Source organism: Protopterus annectens, chromosome 1.part2 (genome assembly GCF_019279795.1).
Source record: "Protopterus annectens isolate FY-2018-M chromosome 1.part2, PAN1.0, whole genome shotgun sequence".
NCBI lineage: Eukaryota > Metazoa > Chordata > Ceratodontiformes > Protopteridae > Protopterus > Protopterus annectens.
The window spans coordinates 1205382586-1205402689 of record NC_056727.1 but is presented as its reverse complement, the minus strand read 5'-3'; the positions used below and the strand labels follow the sequence as shown (position 1 = coordinate 1205402689).

At 40.0% G+C, this 20104-nt stretch overlaps 1 protein-coding gene across 1 annotated transcript in view; it reads left to right on the top strand.

Annotated features, from left to right (window-relative positions):
• The window catches only part of LOC122792445 (zinc transporter 2-like), a 158293-nt gene extending 139691 nt beyond the window's left edge, over positions 1 to 18602 (top strand). Inside the window, exons 5-6 of the mRNA XM_044060233.1 lie at positions 6822 to 6956; positions 17349 to 18602. Coding sequence (XP_043916168.1) covers positions 6822 to 6956; positions 17349 to 17494 — 281 coding nt within the window. The 3' untranslated portion in view covers positions 17495 to 18602. The remainder of the gene's footprint in view (positions 1 to 6821; positions 6957 to 17348) is intronic.
• The last annotated feature ends 1502 nt before the right edge of the window (positions 18603 to 20104 follow it).

Here is a 20104-nt window from a genome sequence, read left to right as displayed (position 1 = left end):
TGCAGTCCCTGACTACCGACGACACTTCATTGGCGGTGTCTTCTGTACCCGAGACCGCTGGTACCTCGGCCCTAACTCGGACTACAACCATAGAAACCACTGTGAGTGTTGAGCCGCCTAATGTGGACAGGTCCACTTCCACCCAGGGTGTATTTAGACCCTCTTCTTCCTTTTCCATTAAGGCCTTCACTAAGTCCAAATCAGCCATGCATCCCAAGAGGCCTGTTGTACAGGGCCCATCCCCAGGCCCCATGCCTAAAAAGCAGATGCTTAAAATGGCTGAGGATTTAATTTCCTATATCAGGGGTTCCCAACCCCCTCAAGACAAGAGACCCAGAGTGGAGGAAGACTCTCCCTCTTCTGAACAGGGCTCCATTTTCTCAGATCATTCTGATGTGGAGGAACACTCGTACTCCCCTTATGAAGATTCTGATGCAGAACAGTCCATTCCTTCTGTATCTCCCCCAGAGGATTTTTCTTTTGGGGAAACCTTGCACACCTTGAGGGAGCACTTCCATTGGGAAGGCCAAGACTTTTCTGATTCCAAGAAAAGACTTAGGGAATTTCTTTTGTTACCTCAACACAGACCTCTGGCTATTCCTCCTGTCCTGGACATACTTGATGATGTTTACTCGGAGGCTTGTCTCAATCCGGATTCCCTGCCTCCTGCACCAGTCAAACCTGATAGGTATTACAGAGTCCCTAACTCTCACGAATTTCTTTTCAAAAGCCATAATGCTGACCCTGAGACCATTTCTCAAGGCCCCAAGGGGATGAAGGCCTCAACTGCCAAGAATCCGCTACCTTCCGAAAGGGAATCTAGTTCCTTAGAAAGGTGGGGGGAAAAGGTATACACCTCGACCACCCTAGCCATGAGGGCCTTAAATTGTCAGTTCCATATGCTTAAATATCAGCAATTTCTGTTATCTCAATTAAGAAACAAAATATCTCAACCTGAACAACCAGATTTGAAGGAATTGCAGGATATGATACATAGTGCAGAACAAGTGGGTAAACACACCTTACAATGTGGTTATGATGCCTTAGAGGCCTCAAGTAGAGCCGCTGCTACAGGAGCAGTCATTCGTAGACATGCCTGGCTTAGAGAACAAAGCTTGCCTGATCATGTTAAAGCTAAACTACTAGATGCTCCTTTACAAAAGGATGTGCTATTTGGTACTAATGCTGAGGAGATATTACGCAAAATGGAAGAAAAAGCTAAATCTATGCAAACTGTCAAGGCTTTTCTACAGGTACAGCCACCTCGTTTTAGTAGAAATTGGCCTACAAAAAACTGGTCCTTTCCAGCCACAGACAAACCCCAAAGAGGTAGATACAGGCGCTCAAGGGGCAGAGGACAATCTCAAGGATCATATAGAGGCAGGCAATGGCCAACTCAAGCACCAAGAGATGGCGAAGACAGTGCACAACAATACAGAAAGCAAACCCAATGACTTCCCCTTTTTCATGCCAAGCAAATCTCAGCTGGCAGCTCCCTTGGGAGGAAAGCTGGCACTATTTTCAGGAAATTGGCATATTATCACAACAGACAAATGGATCCTTGACATAATAAACAGAGGCTACAGATTTCATTTTCACACTCTTCCAAAAATGAGAGGCATGCCAAACCTGCCACACAATCAAAGGGCAGAGGCACAAATACAAATTACAAAACTCATGGACATGAAAGCCATTCAAGAGGTTCCGACTCATGAACAAGGCCAAGGTTTTTATTCCAGACTTTTCCTGGTACCAAGAAAAGGAACCGACTGGAGACCCATTTTGGACTTATCCATCCTAAATACATTTCTACTCGTACCAAAATTCAAGATGCTCACAATACAGCAGCTTCTTCCCATGTTGGGCAAGGAGTTTTGGCTGGTAACATTGGACCTCAAGGAGGCATACCTGCATGTCCCAATCAGACAAAGCTGCAGAAGATACCTCAGATTTCTTGCAGGTTCAATCCACTATCAATTCTCTGCATTGCCCTTTGGCTTATCTACTGCGCCCAGAGTATTCACGAAATGCCTGGCATCAGTAATTGCCTACTGCAGACTTCAAGGGATACAAATTTACCCTTATTTGGACGACTGCCTGATCCAAGCGGACAGCAAGCACACTCTTCTGGAACATCTGGCTTATGCAACACGGTTACTGAATTCTCTGGGATACACAATCAACAAAGAGAAATCCAGGCTAATACCATCTCAGAAAATAACTTTCCTGGGTGCCAACTTGGACACAAACACCCAGATGGCCTATCTTACGCCAGAAAAACAAGGGCAACTAACTCAGTACTTCAAAACACTAGCAAATTGTACCAGGCTTACTGCAAGGAAAATCCTGCAGGCTCTGGGCTTCATGGCATCTTGCATTCTTTTAATCCCATGTGCAAAGTTGCATATGAGAAAACTTCAATGGTACCTAAAAAGCCTATGGTCTCAACACAGCCACAGTTTGGAAACAATAATACCAATAATTCCATGTTTGCAAGAGGAATTTCTATGGTGGGCCCAAGCATGTCAAACAAACACAGGTCTCCCATTCTGCAAGCCTCAAGCAAATCAAGTCATCACAACAGACGCCTCAGATTACGCCTGGGGGGTGCACATGACAGGCAGGTGCATTCAGGGCAAATGGTCCCAAAAGGAAAAGCACCTTCACATCAATCAAAAAGAAATGCTAGCAGTAATAAATGCAATTACAGCATTCAAGGACCTCCTGCATCCAGGGCAATTATTGATAAAAACAGACAACACCACAGTGATGTGGTACATAAACAAACAAGGAGGAACACATTCATATCCCCTGTGCAGACTAGCCATGACACTTTGGAACTTGGCTCTGGAATGGCAAATCGAACTTCAAGCACAGTACTTGCCAGGTTTGGAAAACACGCTGGCAGACAATCTAAGCAGGACTATGACAGATCCACACGAATGGAAGCTGCATCCACAGGTGTTTACAAAGATAATCCAAGCATGGGGAAGGCCAGACATAGATCTCTTCGCCTCCCACAGCAACCATCAACTGGAAAAGTTTTGTTCAAGGACTTTTCATCCAAAGGCCTGGAGGGTGGACGCCCTTTCATTCAGTTGGACAGCATGGGACAGTGTACGCTTTCCCATCTCTGCCTCTTCTACCCAAGGTGTTCTTGAAAGCACGAGCAGACAGACCGAAGATGATACTGATTGCTCCAGACTGGCCAAGACAGCACTGGTACCCACTCCTAAGGAGCCTAACACATACTCCTCCCTGGCCTCTACCTCTAATGCCTCTTCTGCTAACTCAGCACAGCTACAAAACTCTTCACAGTCAGCTGAAAACACTCAATCTTGCTGCATGGAAAATTCCTTAACACCACAGCAGACCCTACTCTCCAAAGAGGTTCAGGATGTCATTCTGGAGGCCAGAAGGCCATCTACTAGGAAGACTTACTCCACAAAATGGAAACGGTTTTGCTCTTGGAATGAGAAAAAAGGCCAGGACCCTAGAAAACTGAATTTGCCTCGCGTATTACAGTATTTAGCTGAGCTGCTGAACAGTGGACTTTCATTTTCCTCAATAAAAATCCATGCCTCAGCCATTTCTTTAGAATTCAACACGGATCCACCGTTATTCTCTCACCCACTTTTAAGACAATTCCTCAGAGGGGCTAAGAATATAAGACCACCAAGGAAACAACCAGTGCCAGCCTGGGATCTTAATTACATTCTAGAAAAATTAACATTGCCTCCTTTTGAGCCAGCTGCCTCAACAGATTTGCAATATTTGTCCTGGAAAACAGCTTTCCTTCTGGCCATTACCTCAGCTCATAGGGTTTCAGAACTACAAGCCCTCATGGCTGTGCAGCCCTTTCTTATCTTCCATCAGGACAGGGTTTCCCTTCGAACCAACCCGTCATTTATGCCTAAAGTGGTATCCAGGGTAGCTTTAAATCAAGCCATACACTTACCTACCTTTTACCCTAATCCTCAAAACAAAGGAGAAAGGCTGCTACATTCCTTAGACATCCATAGACAGCTACGTTACTATTTGGACAGAACAAAGCCTTTCAGGAAATCACAACAACTTTTTGTCTCTTATGCTGTAGGAGCTCAAGGGAAGCCTGTTACCAAACAGACAATCTCTAAATGGATAGGCCACTGCATACGATTTTGTTACTCCTTTCATGGGAAATCTGTCCCTGTAGGCATCAGACCACACTCCACCAGGGCCACAGCTACCTCTACAGCCTTCCTCAGAGGAGTTTCTACCAAAGATATCTTGGAGGCAGCCACTTGGAGTTCTGTACATACCTTCACAAGACACTACCACCTGCCTTTATATTCCAGAACTAGAGCAGGCTTTGCTACTGCTGTGTTGCAGGGCATTCTGGCTCACCCCAGTTCTACCTAGTGCCTATCACCCTGTGCTTAGCTTTGGGATTCTACCCATATGTGATTACTGCAGCTGTATGCACGATGAACATAGTACAGTTTTGTATCTACCATAAATGTAGATGTTCGAGTGCTAATACAGCTGCAGTACAGGTTTCCTTCCCTCCTTCCCCTCTAGGTATAGGACTAGTGGCTAACACCTCCTCATACAACTTATTTTGGGTTATCCTCATATGGTGTATTTGCTTGCAACTACTCTTTTTTTTTAATAACATTGCATTGCTTGTATATATCATATATATATATATATATATATATATATATATATATATATATATATATAATTTATCTATTGCTTTCCTTTTGGGGGCACCTGACATCTGGGGCAAGAAAGACTGGAGAACATGGCGTCAGCTGTTACTTATATACCCCTGTCACACTGACGTCAGGGAAGAAGGCGACAACAACCGACGCCAGACCAAGACTTTGGAATTCGGCCGACCGAGGGACCGCCTGACGGCAGAGAACCCATATGTGATTACTGCAGCTGTATTAGCACTCGAACATCTACATTTATGGTAGGTACAAAACTGTACTTTATTTGGTTAACTGTGGGCTCTAAGCATATGGGTCCATATTTCTGAGAACTAGGTGTAATATTTTTGAGCCCCTCGTTCGGATTTGGACTGGTTGGTCCAAGGAGTTGGCTTTAATGAAATCAGGCATTTCTACTCATATTTTTTATGATAGTATATTTTTCTTTGAGTCCTTAGGTCGTGGGGAAGAGAACTGTGACCTCAACACAGTCTCTGGGATCCTCCTCAGAAACAAAAATCCTGCAGATCATGCCTTTCCCTTCTTCAATCAGGATATGTAGCTCCTATGCTGAAGGGCTTTCAGCTGACTGAGGACCTCCAGGCATATCAGTCAGGGAGGACATGCTAGAACCCAAAGGCATAGATGCTTGTAAAGCAGTTGTACCAGAGGCCTCAGTGGTAAATGACTAGATGGTCAGGGACTGAGAAAGCTCCTTGCCTCGCTGGGGCTCTCTGAACCCAGGTAAACTTGAGTTATTAGTCATGTCTTCAATTTCCTAACACTTCTGACTTTTTTTGGATGTTTTTTCTTTGGTGTAATGCAGTGAAAGACTTTGCTGATGGCATGGTGATACAAAATTAGCCACTTACTCCTTTTATGGAAGCAAAGTCACAGTGAGATTTCTGCCCACAACAGATTGGCCTTAGGGTAAAAGACACAAAGTGTAGGCAAAAGTCCACATTCTGCTTTGGGATGAATTAAAGTAGACACTTGTTCTGAAACTATTTGTGTAGAATTTACTTTCCACACACCAGAAATGTATTGATTTCTCAAAACGTTATTCTAAACTAGTCAGAATCAAGTCAGAACCATGTGGAGTATTTATCTGGCTTCCCAGAAGCAGGGCAAAGGGGTCACACAGCTAAAATTGTGTGGCAACATTAATTACATGACAAGAAGGATCTGAAGATTGTGTCAGCCAATGCAGCCAACACAGGCATGCCCACAGTGCCACATATGGAATATTGTTTTGGCAAGTGGTATGTTTGTTGAAATTATTACACTAGATAATCTTGGGGGCCTAAAAAGCATACTGACAAAATGAGGACTGGAAGGAGGGTGCATATTTGTGCATTGCTTCTTGTAATGTGTACTTTACAATTTGAAATATGTTGGCTGTCAGAATGACTCAAAAATAAGTGACAAGTACTCACCAAAACAATTTCCTGAGCGAAACCCAGATTTCTGGATTGTCAGGAGGAACTCCTGACTGGTGACAGTGGTAGCCCTATAGTTCAGGAGTTACACGATTAAAATAATTAATGCTCTACCACACTTGACAAATTAATAAATCAGTGTGATACTGAACTGAATGGAGCATTTGTTTACCTGTTTTTTCAAATGTGTCTTGCTTTTTAATCAAGTGTTTTAAGAGACTTTCCTCCTTGTATGTGCTAAGTATCATACCCCTCACATAGGTCTTGGTGTTCACAGTACCACCATTTGGTGGGGACCTTCATCCAGGGAGCCATAAATGGAGTTTAGTCCTTTTCATTGACATTGTGCCCTAGAATAGCCCTTGCCCAGTGGTCTGAGAGTGTAGCTTCATGGCCACTCCCAGACCTGGGTCCACTTTAATTATAAATCCTAATTTTCTCCTTGCTGGGGTACTACCCAACTGCTATGCCACGCAGTGAAAGAAAATATTTTTTTAAGAATATGTTTCACTTTAAAGACCTGGTTGGTGCAGGTCTTTTCCAGAGAGTATTTACCTGTATGAAATGTATGGTTATGTATTGTTTGATTGCTACTATAGAATCCTGTATATATTTTTTTCCTGTCTCATCCTTTTGTAAGCTAAAGATGTGACTAAGTAATATGTTTCTTTTTTAATCTGTTTAGGCACACCTCGTGGTGTGAACTTCAATGAAGTGAGAGATGCTCTTCTATCAGTACATGGAGTGAAAGCAGTGCATAGTTTGCATATCTGGGCTCTGACAATGAATCAGCCAGTGTTATCGGTTCACATTGCTATCAGTAAGTAGCTGGCTGCAGTAATTATAACATACTTGCTGAGAAAATCAACATGTTATTTAACTGTATTTCCACTAGGCTCACTAGACAGGCAACTTAAGCAAGGTAAAAACAAGAGGTGATACAATTTTAGACCAGTCTGAGATACTTAGATTCAGTTTCATTGTAGCATTCAATTTATATTTAACATCGAGAGTATAAACTTATCTAGAAGTGCACAATATAGTACAGATACAGAATTTGTTGAAACGTTCAAATTGCTATTGTAGTCATAAATATTGAGAAAATATTACTTAAATCATAAATTATTTTAGTTTTAATTCATAAGACCTCTGCAATAGGTATTTTCCTTTTCTGAAATTAGTGTCGGCACAAAATGTTTCCATCCTGTAGCTACCATTTCTTGAGTGTGAGCTCCCCCCTCATCATTGTACACTGTAGTAGTTGGATATCCACTGTACATTGTGGTAGTTAGCTTTGGGGTATATACCTTTAAATGCTTATAAAATAGCTACAGAGTTTAGCATATCATATGGTGCACAGAAGTTCCAGAGAATTTATTTGCAGTGCAGATTTTTTTAGAATTTAGACCAATTACACACTGTTTTGAGTTTTTTTTATTTAGCCTACTGGCATAGCACAGTACCATAGTGGAAGTATACCTCCCAGAACAAAATGCACGTATCTACACAATCAAAAGTGTCTGTCTGGAACTACAGAAGTATAGTTTACCTTGTATAAATGCCTGTCCACCCATTGGGATTCAGTTGCTAGAAAGAATTTTGGCTCTGAACTGAAAGCCTTGGATCCAGAAAGTTAGTTTATTCTTCAATAAATGACTCTTAACTGAGAAGTTAGAAGACATTCTGAACTTAACATTCTTGAATGTTCCTGCAGAAGAATCCTTTGAAGAGTTTAATCCCCTTCCTTTACTTGATGAGAAAAAAAAATCACAAAATATGAGCATTTCAGAAATAAATTCAGTATTTTTGCCATCCCAGAATGAATGTGTCATGTTAGACATTTCTTCTTTACAGTAGCACAGATTGTAAAGATCCTAGAATGGTTGTAGATATAATTTGTATCTTATCTGAAGAATATAGCAAAAGACTGTGTGAATACAGTGAGCTGCAGGATTCTCTAGCATGAGTCAAAATAATCTGAGGTATAAAAATGATGAATCAAGGGGGCAGGGTTTTGGGGGAGGGGGTACCTGACTGTAAAAAAGTGTAGATGTGTGTGCAAAGCAAGTGAAATTACTAGTCTGTAATTAAAAGAATTAACATGAAATGTATACATGTAAAATATGTAATTAAATAGGTCTAAAGTATACGTAGACATGACAGGAAACCTTGCCAACATCTTATCCAGGCCTGCAGTATTTGCGGTAGAAGAGAACATTTTATAATAAGATGTGTAAAAATAAAATAAGTGTATTCAAAAGAATATTAATGTTGAACTTCTGTCCAAAGAATAACTTACTACTACTTTGAAAGTGAAAAGATTTTATACTGTGAAATATAAAATTCAGCAAAAGCTGTAAGACAACAATGCCGGTCTAACTGTTAGAAAGAATTGCTGAGAATTAATAGGCAAACTGTGGAATTTTAATTTAATATTGGTACAGAGCACATTTTGGCATAAGCTACTTGTAAAGCTTTGAGTCTGTCTGGAAGTGAAGAGAAAGTTCCGTGCACATTGTTAACCTGATCTGCTTACCAAGTAACATTAGGTGAGAAACTGCTGATATGTCAGTACAAGAATAACAAGGTAAATCTTTTTGAAATAGCTACACTTACCAAAGTAAATTATCTTAACATTTTGCGTTTTGTGGCTTGTGAGAAGCTAGGAGAATGATAAAAAAAAAAAATTCACAGTGGGAAAGGAAAGGTCACATGTTCAGAGTTTTGCAGGCTATGTATAGCGCAAAAGGGACAACTCCAAGGATATTCTCTATATTATGAAAGAATTTAGAAAACCTAATGCAAGGAAGTCATATCTGGCAAAATGAAAAAAAAAATTGATTTATTGCAAGAAGAGAAAATAGGACCTGTTGCAAACAGGGGTATCCCTCATTCTCTTATTTGTCAAATCTTTTTTGCCCCAGAACTATCCTAATCTTTTTTTAAAGTGCATGCATCTACTACCTTGGAATGTCTTCCATGGCAGCACCCCACTGGCAAATAATGCACTGCTCGACAGTTCATGAGGAAGGTGCTTCACCTTAGGCCATCAAGGAGGGCTATCCCACCAACGTATAATCTCAGTTTTGCTGGAGAAGAACTGAGTTGGCTCATGAACTGGTGGCATCAGTCCCACTCAGTTATCTGTTCTAGAAGATGATCTTTCTTGTGGCTACAACATTGGCCAGAAGAAAATCAGAACTATAAGCCCGCTGAGCAAGAAGTCATTCACTGTGTTCCATAGCAACAGACTTTGTCTCAGAGTAAACCATTTGTTTGTACCTAAAGGGGTATCTGAGCTCCATAGATCAGACATCTACTTTTGTGTTTTCTCTTCCTAAGCCCAGGAGGAAGGGTATAGAGGGTTGTACATATTCTGGAGGTCTACAGGCTACTTAGATATTACCTGAATAGGGTTGAGTCCCTCCAGCTTACAGATGCCATTTGTGGCCTTCACCCAAGGGAAGGAGGTCAGGCCAATGCCCTAAAAAACTCTTTTCAAGTGGCTAACTGTGTTATGAAAAACATGGAAAGGTCAGTCAGAGTCAGGCGTGCTCAGTCTTTCTTCATAAATTTCTCAACATAGAGCATTTACATTTGCTTGAGACAGTCTATTTAGCAGTAGCTGTCCAGATACAATCTCTGTTGCAGTGTAGTCTACCTCACTTCTTCACCCTTTTTCTGGGTTAGCTTTGTTGAACTTCAAAAGATAGTGGTCAGGCAGCTACTCCTCTTGGTTCTTGCCTTTACCTGCTTTTGCCCCCAGCTTCTAAGGGCAGGTCGACACAGGTGAGACTCTCTCAAACATGACCTTCCATCTACAAAGCATAGCTTTCAGTGGCAAAACATAACGTGAGATGTGTGCAGGTGAACTCTCTCTTTTATCCAAGACGAGCATGCTCCCTGCTATATGAAGAAGTTGACCCATGGCTGTACATCCACAGAGCTATCAGAGTTGGGTGTGTTGGATGGATGTTTGTCTGTGGCTAACTGACCTATTTCAGCAATTCTGATGAAACAGTGATCTTTATTTATTTATTTTATATTTGTTACCTGGGTAAATGAACTGGCCAGACATGATCCAGGCTGTTGAAGGCAAAGCAATGATAAGTGATAAGCATGGAATGTGACAGCTAGATGTAACATCCAGAGATGATTATTTACTCATAACAAATGTTCTAAATGCATTTCATCCAACATGTAACACGACTTGCAGTTACACTTTATACAGTTTCACATACAGATCATCTTAATGCAGTTTATATTGATGAGTGCTTCATAACTGACACGTTCAAGTTTAGAGTATCGGTGGCATACCATAAATTCACATTTTTGTTGGAGCACTAAGACAACATGAATAACATATTTCACTTACAGCAGTGTAGAATGCAGTTCATAATACACTGTAGCATACTTCACACACTGCTATGGATTTATTGTTCCAGAGTCATGCACACACAATAATTTTGGAATAGGCAGCATATCTACATGTCTGTATTAAATCTACACATAGTTATACCCTCCAGTGCTCCTCTGTAAGCCATGGTGTTTTTCCTCCTTGTATTCTTTGTTTTTAGTGGATATAGCCCGTCTTGCATAGAACACTGTAATGGTGAGTCTTACACTACTGGACTTTATTTTGTAAGTTGATACAGTCAGAATGGCACAGGAGCTTTGATCGTCCTGGAAACTAGACCAGTTGCCTAGGGGTCAAGAGCACTCACAGATTCTCAGACAGACTTCCTAGCAGTAATGTGTGAAGATGAGATGTTATGTGCATATGTGTATGATAATAGAAGAAAGTGATTGTCAGAGGCAGGCCAGAGCAAAGACATCAGTTAGAAAGGAAATAGGGTATTACTTTGTCTTCAGGGAGTGAATAAGTGCTGTACAATGATTGATGTTCAAAGCTGATATTATTTTATCTTAACAGCTTAGCATAAAGATGCATTAAAGAATAGAATTTGTGAGTTACATGTTGTTGTGAACTGTAAGGAAAAAGTGAGAATTATTGCATAATGATTGGGCCAGAAATGTCAGCACAGATAATGTGGTACAAAACTGTGATTTGTATAATATGTACCTTTTACCTTGCACATCACCAGGGAGGCAGTGAATTTGAATGGGTAGAGATCTGTTCGATTTCAAAAAAAACAGTTTACCTGATCTGTTTATATTATTCAAAATTCCTTGAAGTCGTTAAATTCACACATTATAATTAGCAGTATGATAAGTGCATCAAATTCTGTTTTCTCAAGACAGAGTATATTTGATGTTCTCATATCAGATTGACAGTCCACATTTTAAGAGTATGGAATTTTAAGAGTTTTGAACAGTAGGAGTTAAAGTAAGCAACCACAAAGCCATTCACATGTGAATTACAGGTGGAGAGAATTATTAAAACAGTGAAGAACTTGATCAATATGAACACCACTAATAGCTATGAAAATTGCTATCTTATGGTTTTGGAATATAGAAAGTAGTACATTGCAAAATCACACTGTCTCACCACCTTAGTTGGTAAAGGATAGAAGTTCAAAAAGCAACTGGCAGATGCCTGTTACTTCACTAATGCCAGAGAATCAATGCAAGGTAAAAGAGATGATGTAAGGAAATAAAAAAGGCAGAAATATTGTGATAAGGACGCCAGTAGATTCACCAAGTAGTGGAGAGGAGACTTAAGTAAGAGCTGGAAAAGCTGTTTTTTTACAGAAACTGTGGTAGGATTGTCAGTTGAGTTGTAACTCCTACTGTTGATTAAGCCCAAGGGTATTGTGGGCTGAGCTTTGTGTCTATGAATTCCCATTTATGCACCCATTTGAACTCCTGATTTAAAATTGCCTACCATGAGAAGAACACATGTTGTTTCTCTTGATAATATAGAGTTTTTAATGTACCTGCAACACACCCGCACTTATTTCATGGTGTTTAGGATAATCAACACATAATCCACTTGACATCTCTGAGCTGAAACAAATGTGTTCCCCCCTTAACTCCATAGACAGTCTGGAACTAGCTATGCTATTATCTGTTCTTTTGGACTAATGTCATGGTATGCATTATGGATAGCACAGCTGTGCACTACTAGGTCTGTCTGTTCACATTCCTGGCCAAAAACGTGTCTCTCTTTGTGTGTTTTACTGTTCTCAGATGTGAGTCATGTATCCTATCAAGTACTTTCTTTCTCCTTGCCTAGGAGCTGTTTGGTTTTTGTTTTTGTTTTTTTCTTCAGCTTTGAACATCAAGGCCTGGATGCATCTTATTTCCTCCTGTACAGAAAAACAAGACAGAATTTATTTATTTTACAGATGTTTTTGTTAAAGCCAGCTTTTCAATTTAAGTTTTTTTTTTTAGTTTAATTTCTAAGTATCCATAATTTGCTGAAATCCTATAATTTTTTTTTTCTGTCATTCTTAACTGTGTTTTTTCCCAAGGAATCCCCAGATGGTCTTCTTAAGAATCACTGTTGCAATAATGACGTCATAGATTTATGTCACTGGTGAAATCTAACAAACTCTAACATCTGGCCAACCCCGCAATGTCCAGACTACCTCCTGTACATTTGTTGTATAAGGAGGAGACAGTGCACACAATCTTCATTTCTTTGTTACTGCATACAGCTCAGACACAACTCTGTTTTTTGGCATTTTTGATATTTCATCTTGGCTGTTGAGTCTCAAACCAGAGAATTACCCTACAGGGAATATTCTTGTTACTATTTATTGGTCTGTTTTCCCATTGTTGTTGAGTTTGTGGTTTACTTGGAGATTTGCATGTATTTTGGCCTTTCTGTAATATTCATCACTGAAAAAAATCAGTGTGCACTTACATAACTGGCAGATCTCCAGAAATAATTTCACTCAGTGTCTTTTTCTTTTGGGAACAGCTCATGGCATGTCCTTCTGCACTGTTTGTCTGACTTGCACTAAAATACTTAAAAAGAAGGGAAGGGGAGGCCCTCATCCCATCACATCATGAGACCCACCACAGCCATTTACCATGGGCATCCTTTACAAGAAGCATGAGAAGCGTATGGAGAAGTGGAAATGAGAAATGGGATGATGTGTCTGGTTGGGTGGTGCCTGTAGGCCTTAGGGCATTGCCTCCATGGAGGCACTTGAGGCACTTGAACAGCTCCAAATCCTGATGCCTGTAACAGCCAAGGCCTCCAGTATTGCTAATCTGGAAGCTGCCATGCTGATTGCTAGCATGCAGTTCTTATTCCATTGTCTTAAGAGTTTGCTCCCCATACCCCCTGCCTGATGCGTAGTTGCATTTTATTTCAGAGGAAGGTAGAATTCTCTTTTTACTTGATATGACATCCAGAGCTGTTGAATGCAGGAGCAGGACCCTCACTCACCAGCCTTATCCTGTGTGGCAGTTAAGTGTACTCTTCTGAGGACCCAGTCATCTGAGCCTCCAATAGCTGCATTCTTGCTTGTTATAAGGGCCTCCATTGACACTCTCCCAGGATACATTTGTTGTTGTTGAAGAAATATCAAATGTGAGACTGAGGATTCTGCAGTTTCTTAATGGTATAGTAAATGTATACATTCTGGGGCTTATTTTGTCTTGCCTTACCTACCACAAACCTTGTTTGCATATAGCACTGGAAAAAAATGCATTTGTCATCACTGGGATCATCTCTTCAACTGTAAGCAATGGGTAGGACATAATTTTCTGGATCAAGAAATGAAAAGTATTTCTTTCTTCACAACAGTGACCATACTGTTTCATTCTGTTGATTCTAATTGCTCCTTAATGATATTTCTGCTCCCCAGTCTCTTCAGTTCACGTGTATCTTTACTGCTTACTTGCTGCACTTACTTTTCTAGGAGCAGCTATCACTGAAACGGCTTCAATTTTTTTGTATACAACTTTCTGTTAGACTCTTAGAAGTTTTCCCTAGGCTGCGAGTTAATTGTCATTGTCATACAGGAGGTCACCATTCAGGCTTTGGTCAATATTTAGAATGTCTGCGAGATAATGTGATTAATTTTGAGCACATGCAATCCTTGCTATAACACTGCAAATTTAAATTTTAATTTATAAATCCTAGCTTCCAATAAGCCCACACAACTGAAAATATTAGGGGACTTCACATCTTTAATTGCAGCTTTTTGAAAAAGAAGATTGAATATTTCAGTTCTGTACTGACATTTCAGCAGTTTCTGAACTTTATACTTATCTTGACAAAAATACCTTTGTCATTGCCTTATTTATTTGACTTGCATTCTGTCATTCACCCATCCTATCAGCAGGTAATGCTTTTAACTGTGTTCTAATATAATTTACTATGCACACGTCCAAAGCTTTTGATAAGGCTAGTCTGCTTCTCTTAATGACCTGTCCCTTGTTTCATTTCTTGTACCATAGATTATTCACACTAAGAATGATGCAGCTCAGCAAATTTAGTGTTTGCCTCTGTTATTCCTTTCGGTATCATATGCATACAGAGTTTCTCTAAGACCTTACATTTCTTGTGGCTTTTTCCCTAGTGGTATACAGGAACGCAACACACTGAACTTCTTATGCTTGTAATCTGATATAGTTGTACTTAAGAAAAAAAAATCAAATTGTCATATTCAAAACTACAATTTTTCAAACCTATTTTCTTCCAGAGATATTTCTAGGGTGAAGCAGAATTATTTATCTACTGTGATTTATACATTTGTAGTTTCAAACCCAGAAACTCTTGACAAAAAATAAAATTTCTTTATAACTGCAGATAAGTCTCAAGTTATGACAGATATTTTTTTCAGTTCTGAAGCAATTGTATGTCCCAAGGTTTAATAAAAACATGTTTATGAAATAACTACTGTCTCACTGTCATGAGATCTATACTGAAACTGAATTCTGTGAAATTTGCATACCACATGCCAATCACTATACCTAGCTCATTAATATTTGTGTATGCCCCATATTTAACACCCTCTGCCTTATGACATGGGACTGTGTCCCCCACAGCCATACTGTCCTGCTAAGTGTGTGTGTAGAGAGAGATTTGTCTAGTTATCTTTTCATGTATACATACAAATAAAAATAGGTATGTATGCACTGATTCCAAGAGGAGGAGGATTAGTTTGAGGTATTGCAACATTGGACTTATGTTTTTCCCACATATGCACCTGTAATCATGCTTTTTCAAACATTTCAGTTACAATCTTGATAATATCAGCATCCACCCACTCCCCACTTAAAAGAGCTCTGCACCTCAGTCTGCATTTGGATGACCTTTTTGTCCTCCGCCTCTGTATCTCAATTTTTTGATTAACAGGCTTACCCATCTACCATTTTGAACCTAATGGTTCAATGACATTAAGGTTCTCTTGCAAGACATTTTTCTTGGTGGCCATTGTCCTTGCTCACAGGGTCTTAAAGCTTTAGGTCATCATATATATAGAACCATATTTGGCCTTTCACAAAGAATGGATACCCAGTAGGACTATCCAAGCAGGTGTTCCCAAAAAAATGATGCAAAAATTAGCCTTAAACCAATCTGTTTACCTCCCCATTACCTTTGAAGGGACAAAAATCTAGAAAGTACCATTGCTTCACACCTTGGTTATACAGCACTAGTTTGTATTTTCCTTAAGTGCATGATGTAGTAGGTACAGTATAACGGTTTGTCTTATTTGCTTGAGTGTGTTGGGCTACCATATGACAAGCAAGTCCTGTCTGACTTGTTTGCCAAGTACATTATTTTTTTTTTCAATCAGGCAGAGAACTATCTATTGGAAAATGCTATTGTCAAACACCACTCCGTTGTGGATCTGTTTGCTTCTGATGCTTGCTTCAAAAATGTCTCCATTGCAGACACTTTACAGCAGCATTTAAGTGGCTAGTTCACTCCTTCACCTGCCCTCATTAATCTCAGGAATCAGACTTCTGTTTTGCACCGTGATACTTCAAGACTATCCCTTCTAAGCTTTTTCATTATGATGTCCACCGTCTTCTTCCACCCTAGATGTTTATGGTAGTTTTGATCAACTCAGGGTACATCTCCAGCATTAATTTTAACAGGTACCTTCTCTTAATTTTGGTTTACAAAGGGGCTTTCCTCAGTGAATACCAGCTATCCATTTATTGTCTCCCCATGCTTGTGCATCTCCTCCAGTCAGTGACTGCTTTTGGAGTTGTGTGAGACCAGTATATATTCATTGATCCTTTTAAGTAGTCTAGGTTCCAGATCTTCATGTTTTTCTTGATTTGCAGGAAGTATGCTTGCTCACTAGTTGGGGAGAATTGGTAAGGTGAGGGGCTAGCCCTTCTCTTCTAATGCAGGGACTAACACCAAGACTTGTGCTAGCATTACACTTGTGCCCCTGTATATGAGGGCTTCTATAAAAATAATGAATTGAGAGAATAAGAAAGGATAAATCCAATCATAGAACTACAGCAGACTGATAACCTAAAATATCTGTTATTTAAAATGAATGCTTCACAACTGTCTTTTATGTATCACTTCACTAACCATTCTGTCTTCATTGTCTTCCTCATCCATAGAGTGTATTTCTTCATATGCTGCATTCTACATAGTAGTTCTACTTGATTTGCAGATGTTGTAAAATTCCCTCCCCCTTACCCTCCTGTTCCAATGATCCTTATTTTCTTCCTGCGTTCTTCAGTGTATCTGAAAATTTGGGTGCCACCCTGTTGCTATACACCTGATGGTCAAATGCCAGCTCACTGAAAGCTGGCTTTCAGGAAGTAGATGTACAAATCCTGTACGTATTCATAAGTGGTTTATGCACAGGCCTGGATGTGTGCAAGTAAGTGAATCTGGTCTATACCAGTGTACAGCAGAGTATAGGAGGTTTGTGTGTGTGTGTGTGGGGGGGGGGGGTGTCTGTGTGCGAATGAGTATGTATCTGTGATGCAAGGCTTGAGAGGGCGGATTGCATGCATATGAGGGTCTGCCGTGTCTGTCTTAGCCTCTGTTTCATAGGAAGGACATGAAAGAGTGGATGAACCACAGAGAACAGGGAAAAAAAAGAAAACCTGAAGCATCTGTGCCAAAAGGTCTTGCTTCTCCTTTCTGTTTCTGGCAAGTCATGTAAATGAATGGGCAGAAGTTTTCCAGGTTTGAGAGAGTGTATATTAAGAAGCCTTGTTAGAGAACTGGGGGATGACAGTCTGACATGGTTGCTGTACAGAAGTAACAGTATACTTTCAGTATTCCAACTTGACCTTTATTTTCATTCCATTTCAGATCAGGATGCAGATGCCCAGGTGGTTTTGAAGGAGGCCAGCAACCTGCTGCAGAGACAGTTTGATTTCCATACTACTACAATACAGATTGAAAATTACTCCGATGACATGAAAAACTGCAGGAACTGTCAAGAACCCAAAGACTAGACATTCACATGTTGGACTTATTTCTGACCTTAAACTCTGGACTGAGACAAATGGTTATTTTTGCAACAGTTATGTCTCCAGCCAGCTAAGGGGAAAAATAATTTGTCATACTTGCCAAGTTACCTTTGAAACAAATCTACTCATACTGCAGCTGTGTATCACAATGAGCATTACACCACTGGTGAGGCTTAATCTGATACGGAGCTCTTTGGAGGAAAGCATCTGCTCATCTTTTTAAGGGGGATGTATCCTGCTGTGTTGCAGACGTAGTAACCTAAGACATCGTGAAGGCCCTTTTTTTTTTATCGTAGTTCACTTTTTAATTTTTTTTTTTTTTTTGTCTAACAGTGACTGCACAGAAAGGAAACAGTGTTCCCAGATGAGGAAGACTGCAATTCCCAAACTAGTGCATCAAACCAAATGGTATATATTTTCAAAATATGTGGTTAAAGTATTATTTCCATTTGGCCATAATTAGTCAATCTCTCCATGAATTAGCCAAATGAATCGTGCATTTTTAAATTCAGAGCATTATTTGATTTTTGTATCCACACCCCAGCTGGAAGGAGGGCTGATATGACGGGCATAATCCAAATAATAAGTAAAAGTTAAGGTGGAAAGATGTCCAGCTGACTCTAGGAGTGAAGTTAGAGACTATAGTTCAGCCTGCTGTCTACCCCTAGAGGGGTGTGCGCATCACCTCAGCATCACAGGAGAAGAGAACTAGATAAGAGTGTGTGCAGTGTGAAGATATGGTTTAGTCTGTTCCACTCTAGAGCTATTAGTAAGTTCACTTTTACATGCCCAGTAACCACAGCATACATCACCTAATAACAGAAGTGTTTGAAGTGGATAAGTAACCCGTTTGGTGAGTGTTGCTGGCATGTTTCATTTGTCAGACAAAGGTTATTAGCGGGTTAATCTACTGTGACACAAAAAGAACAAAATGTTTAAAACAGAAAATGTAACTATCAGTAATGACAAAACCCAAACATGTATCTTTTAGTGATCTTCAAAACTGCTTTCTTACTGAAAACATATTATCAATTTTGATGTCGGAATTTGTACATCATTTTAATAAGGACAAATAAACTTTATTTAACTATCATTTTGTCATCTGCTGTATAAATTAAGATTTTTCTCATTGAGTATTTATCACAGTAGTGATAGTGTGCAGGTTTTGCAGCTGTGCACATCTAGTTAATGACATTCTCTACTGTGTGTATGTAAAGGGATACCCGATAAGCTTATGGGTTATGCAGATATGTCTGTCTTACTGCAAAAGGAACTCATTTTCAGCTGCTTTTATTTGAGGATGTGGCACTTTCCAAGGCAGATAGTTTAGATATTTATGTATCTCACGCCTGTGCAATGCCATATGGTTGCTTAGTAATCGCCTGTTTAGCTTTCAAACAATGCAATATGAGTGGTATGTGAAGACACCTATAGGATATGGTGGTGGTGCTGTAATGTGTAGCATTGACGTCTGTACCAACTGTACTTCTGAGTTCTTGAACCAGCCATAGTAAGATTCCTGTCTGTTGCTTTTACTGCATCATTAACTGTTGTTTTCTTGCTTAGCTCCAGTGAGGTTCTGAGCTTATATTGTGTATATTTAACTGTCTGGGCATGATGATTATGCTAATTAGGGCTCATCTCATGATTTCTGAAGCACTCAGCACTTTTACTGCATTACTTTGCAAGTACTTGATAAAGCTTATTTCTCTCTCTCCCCAGGCACAGGGCTCAGGTTCCAAGCCTTGTGTTTGTACAGGTTGGGTTTATAGGCCCTGTGGCTTGATTTTCATATGTTGCAGTCACAGTCAGTTCTCATTGAGCAATTACTTTGCAGATTTTGCTACACAAAATGGCAAGACTTTAGCTATAATTTTCCATATTTGATGTCACAAACACCCTTCTGCTGCTTCTACTAATGGTCATCTGCTGTCAAAGGTGCACCTTTTCTTCCCTGAAAACTCAGTATAATGATGTCCACTGAAAATGTATCCCTAGGGGGTGATTTAGCATCTTGTGTTCCATTTGGCTGGCTGTGTTGTCTCTGGTAAGCCAAAATGCAGTATTTTATAGAAATTTAATGTTGTGCCTTTCGGCTTTTCCCAGTTAGGGGTCGCCACAGCGGAACTCTGGTCCGCTAATGATTGGCAGTAGATTTTTACATGCTGAGTTGCCAGCTCTGACGCACAACCTTCAATGAAGGTATGCCCATTCACACATGTCTCCACACAGAAGATGCTCTAGCTGAGAATCGAACAGGACGTCTTAGTGTGAAGCGACAACGCTACCGCAGCACCACCACCGCAGTCTATTTTATAGAAATTTAATATTGTATCATAATGGGCCACCAAAAGAGAAAAAGCTGTCTTATGGTATCTGAGAATTATAAATATGTAGTATAAACAGACGAGAAGTACCAAACCCATACTTGGACTCTATCTCCATTGTGGGGGGCAGACCAGTTTATCTTGACCAACAGCCATCTAGAAATTCTTTTGAGGGTGTCTGAAATACCATTAGCAGAGAAAAGGGCAGTGTTGATGTTAAAGCATTAAAAATTGTTCAGATGAACATAAGTATAACTAATAAGTGGAT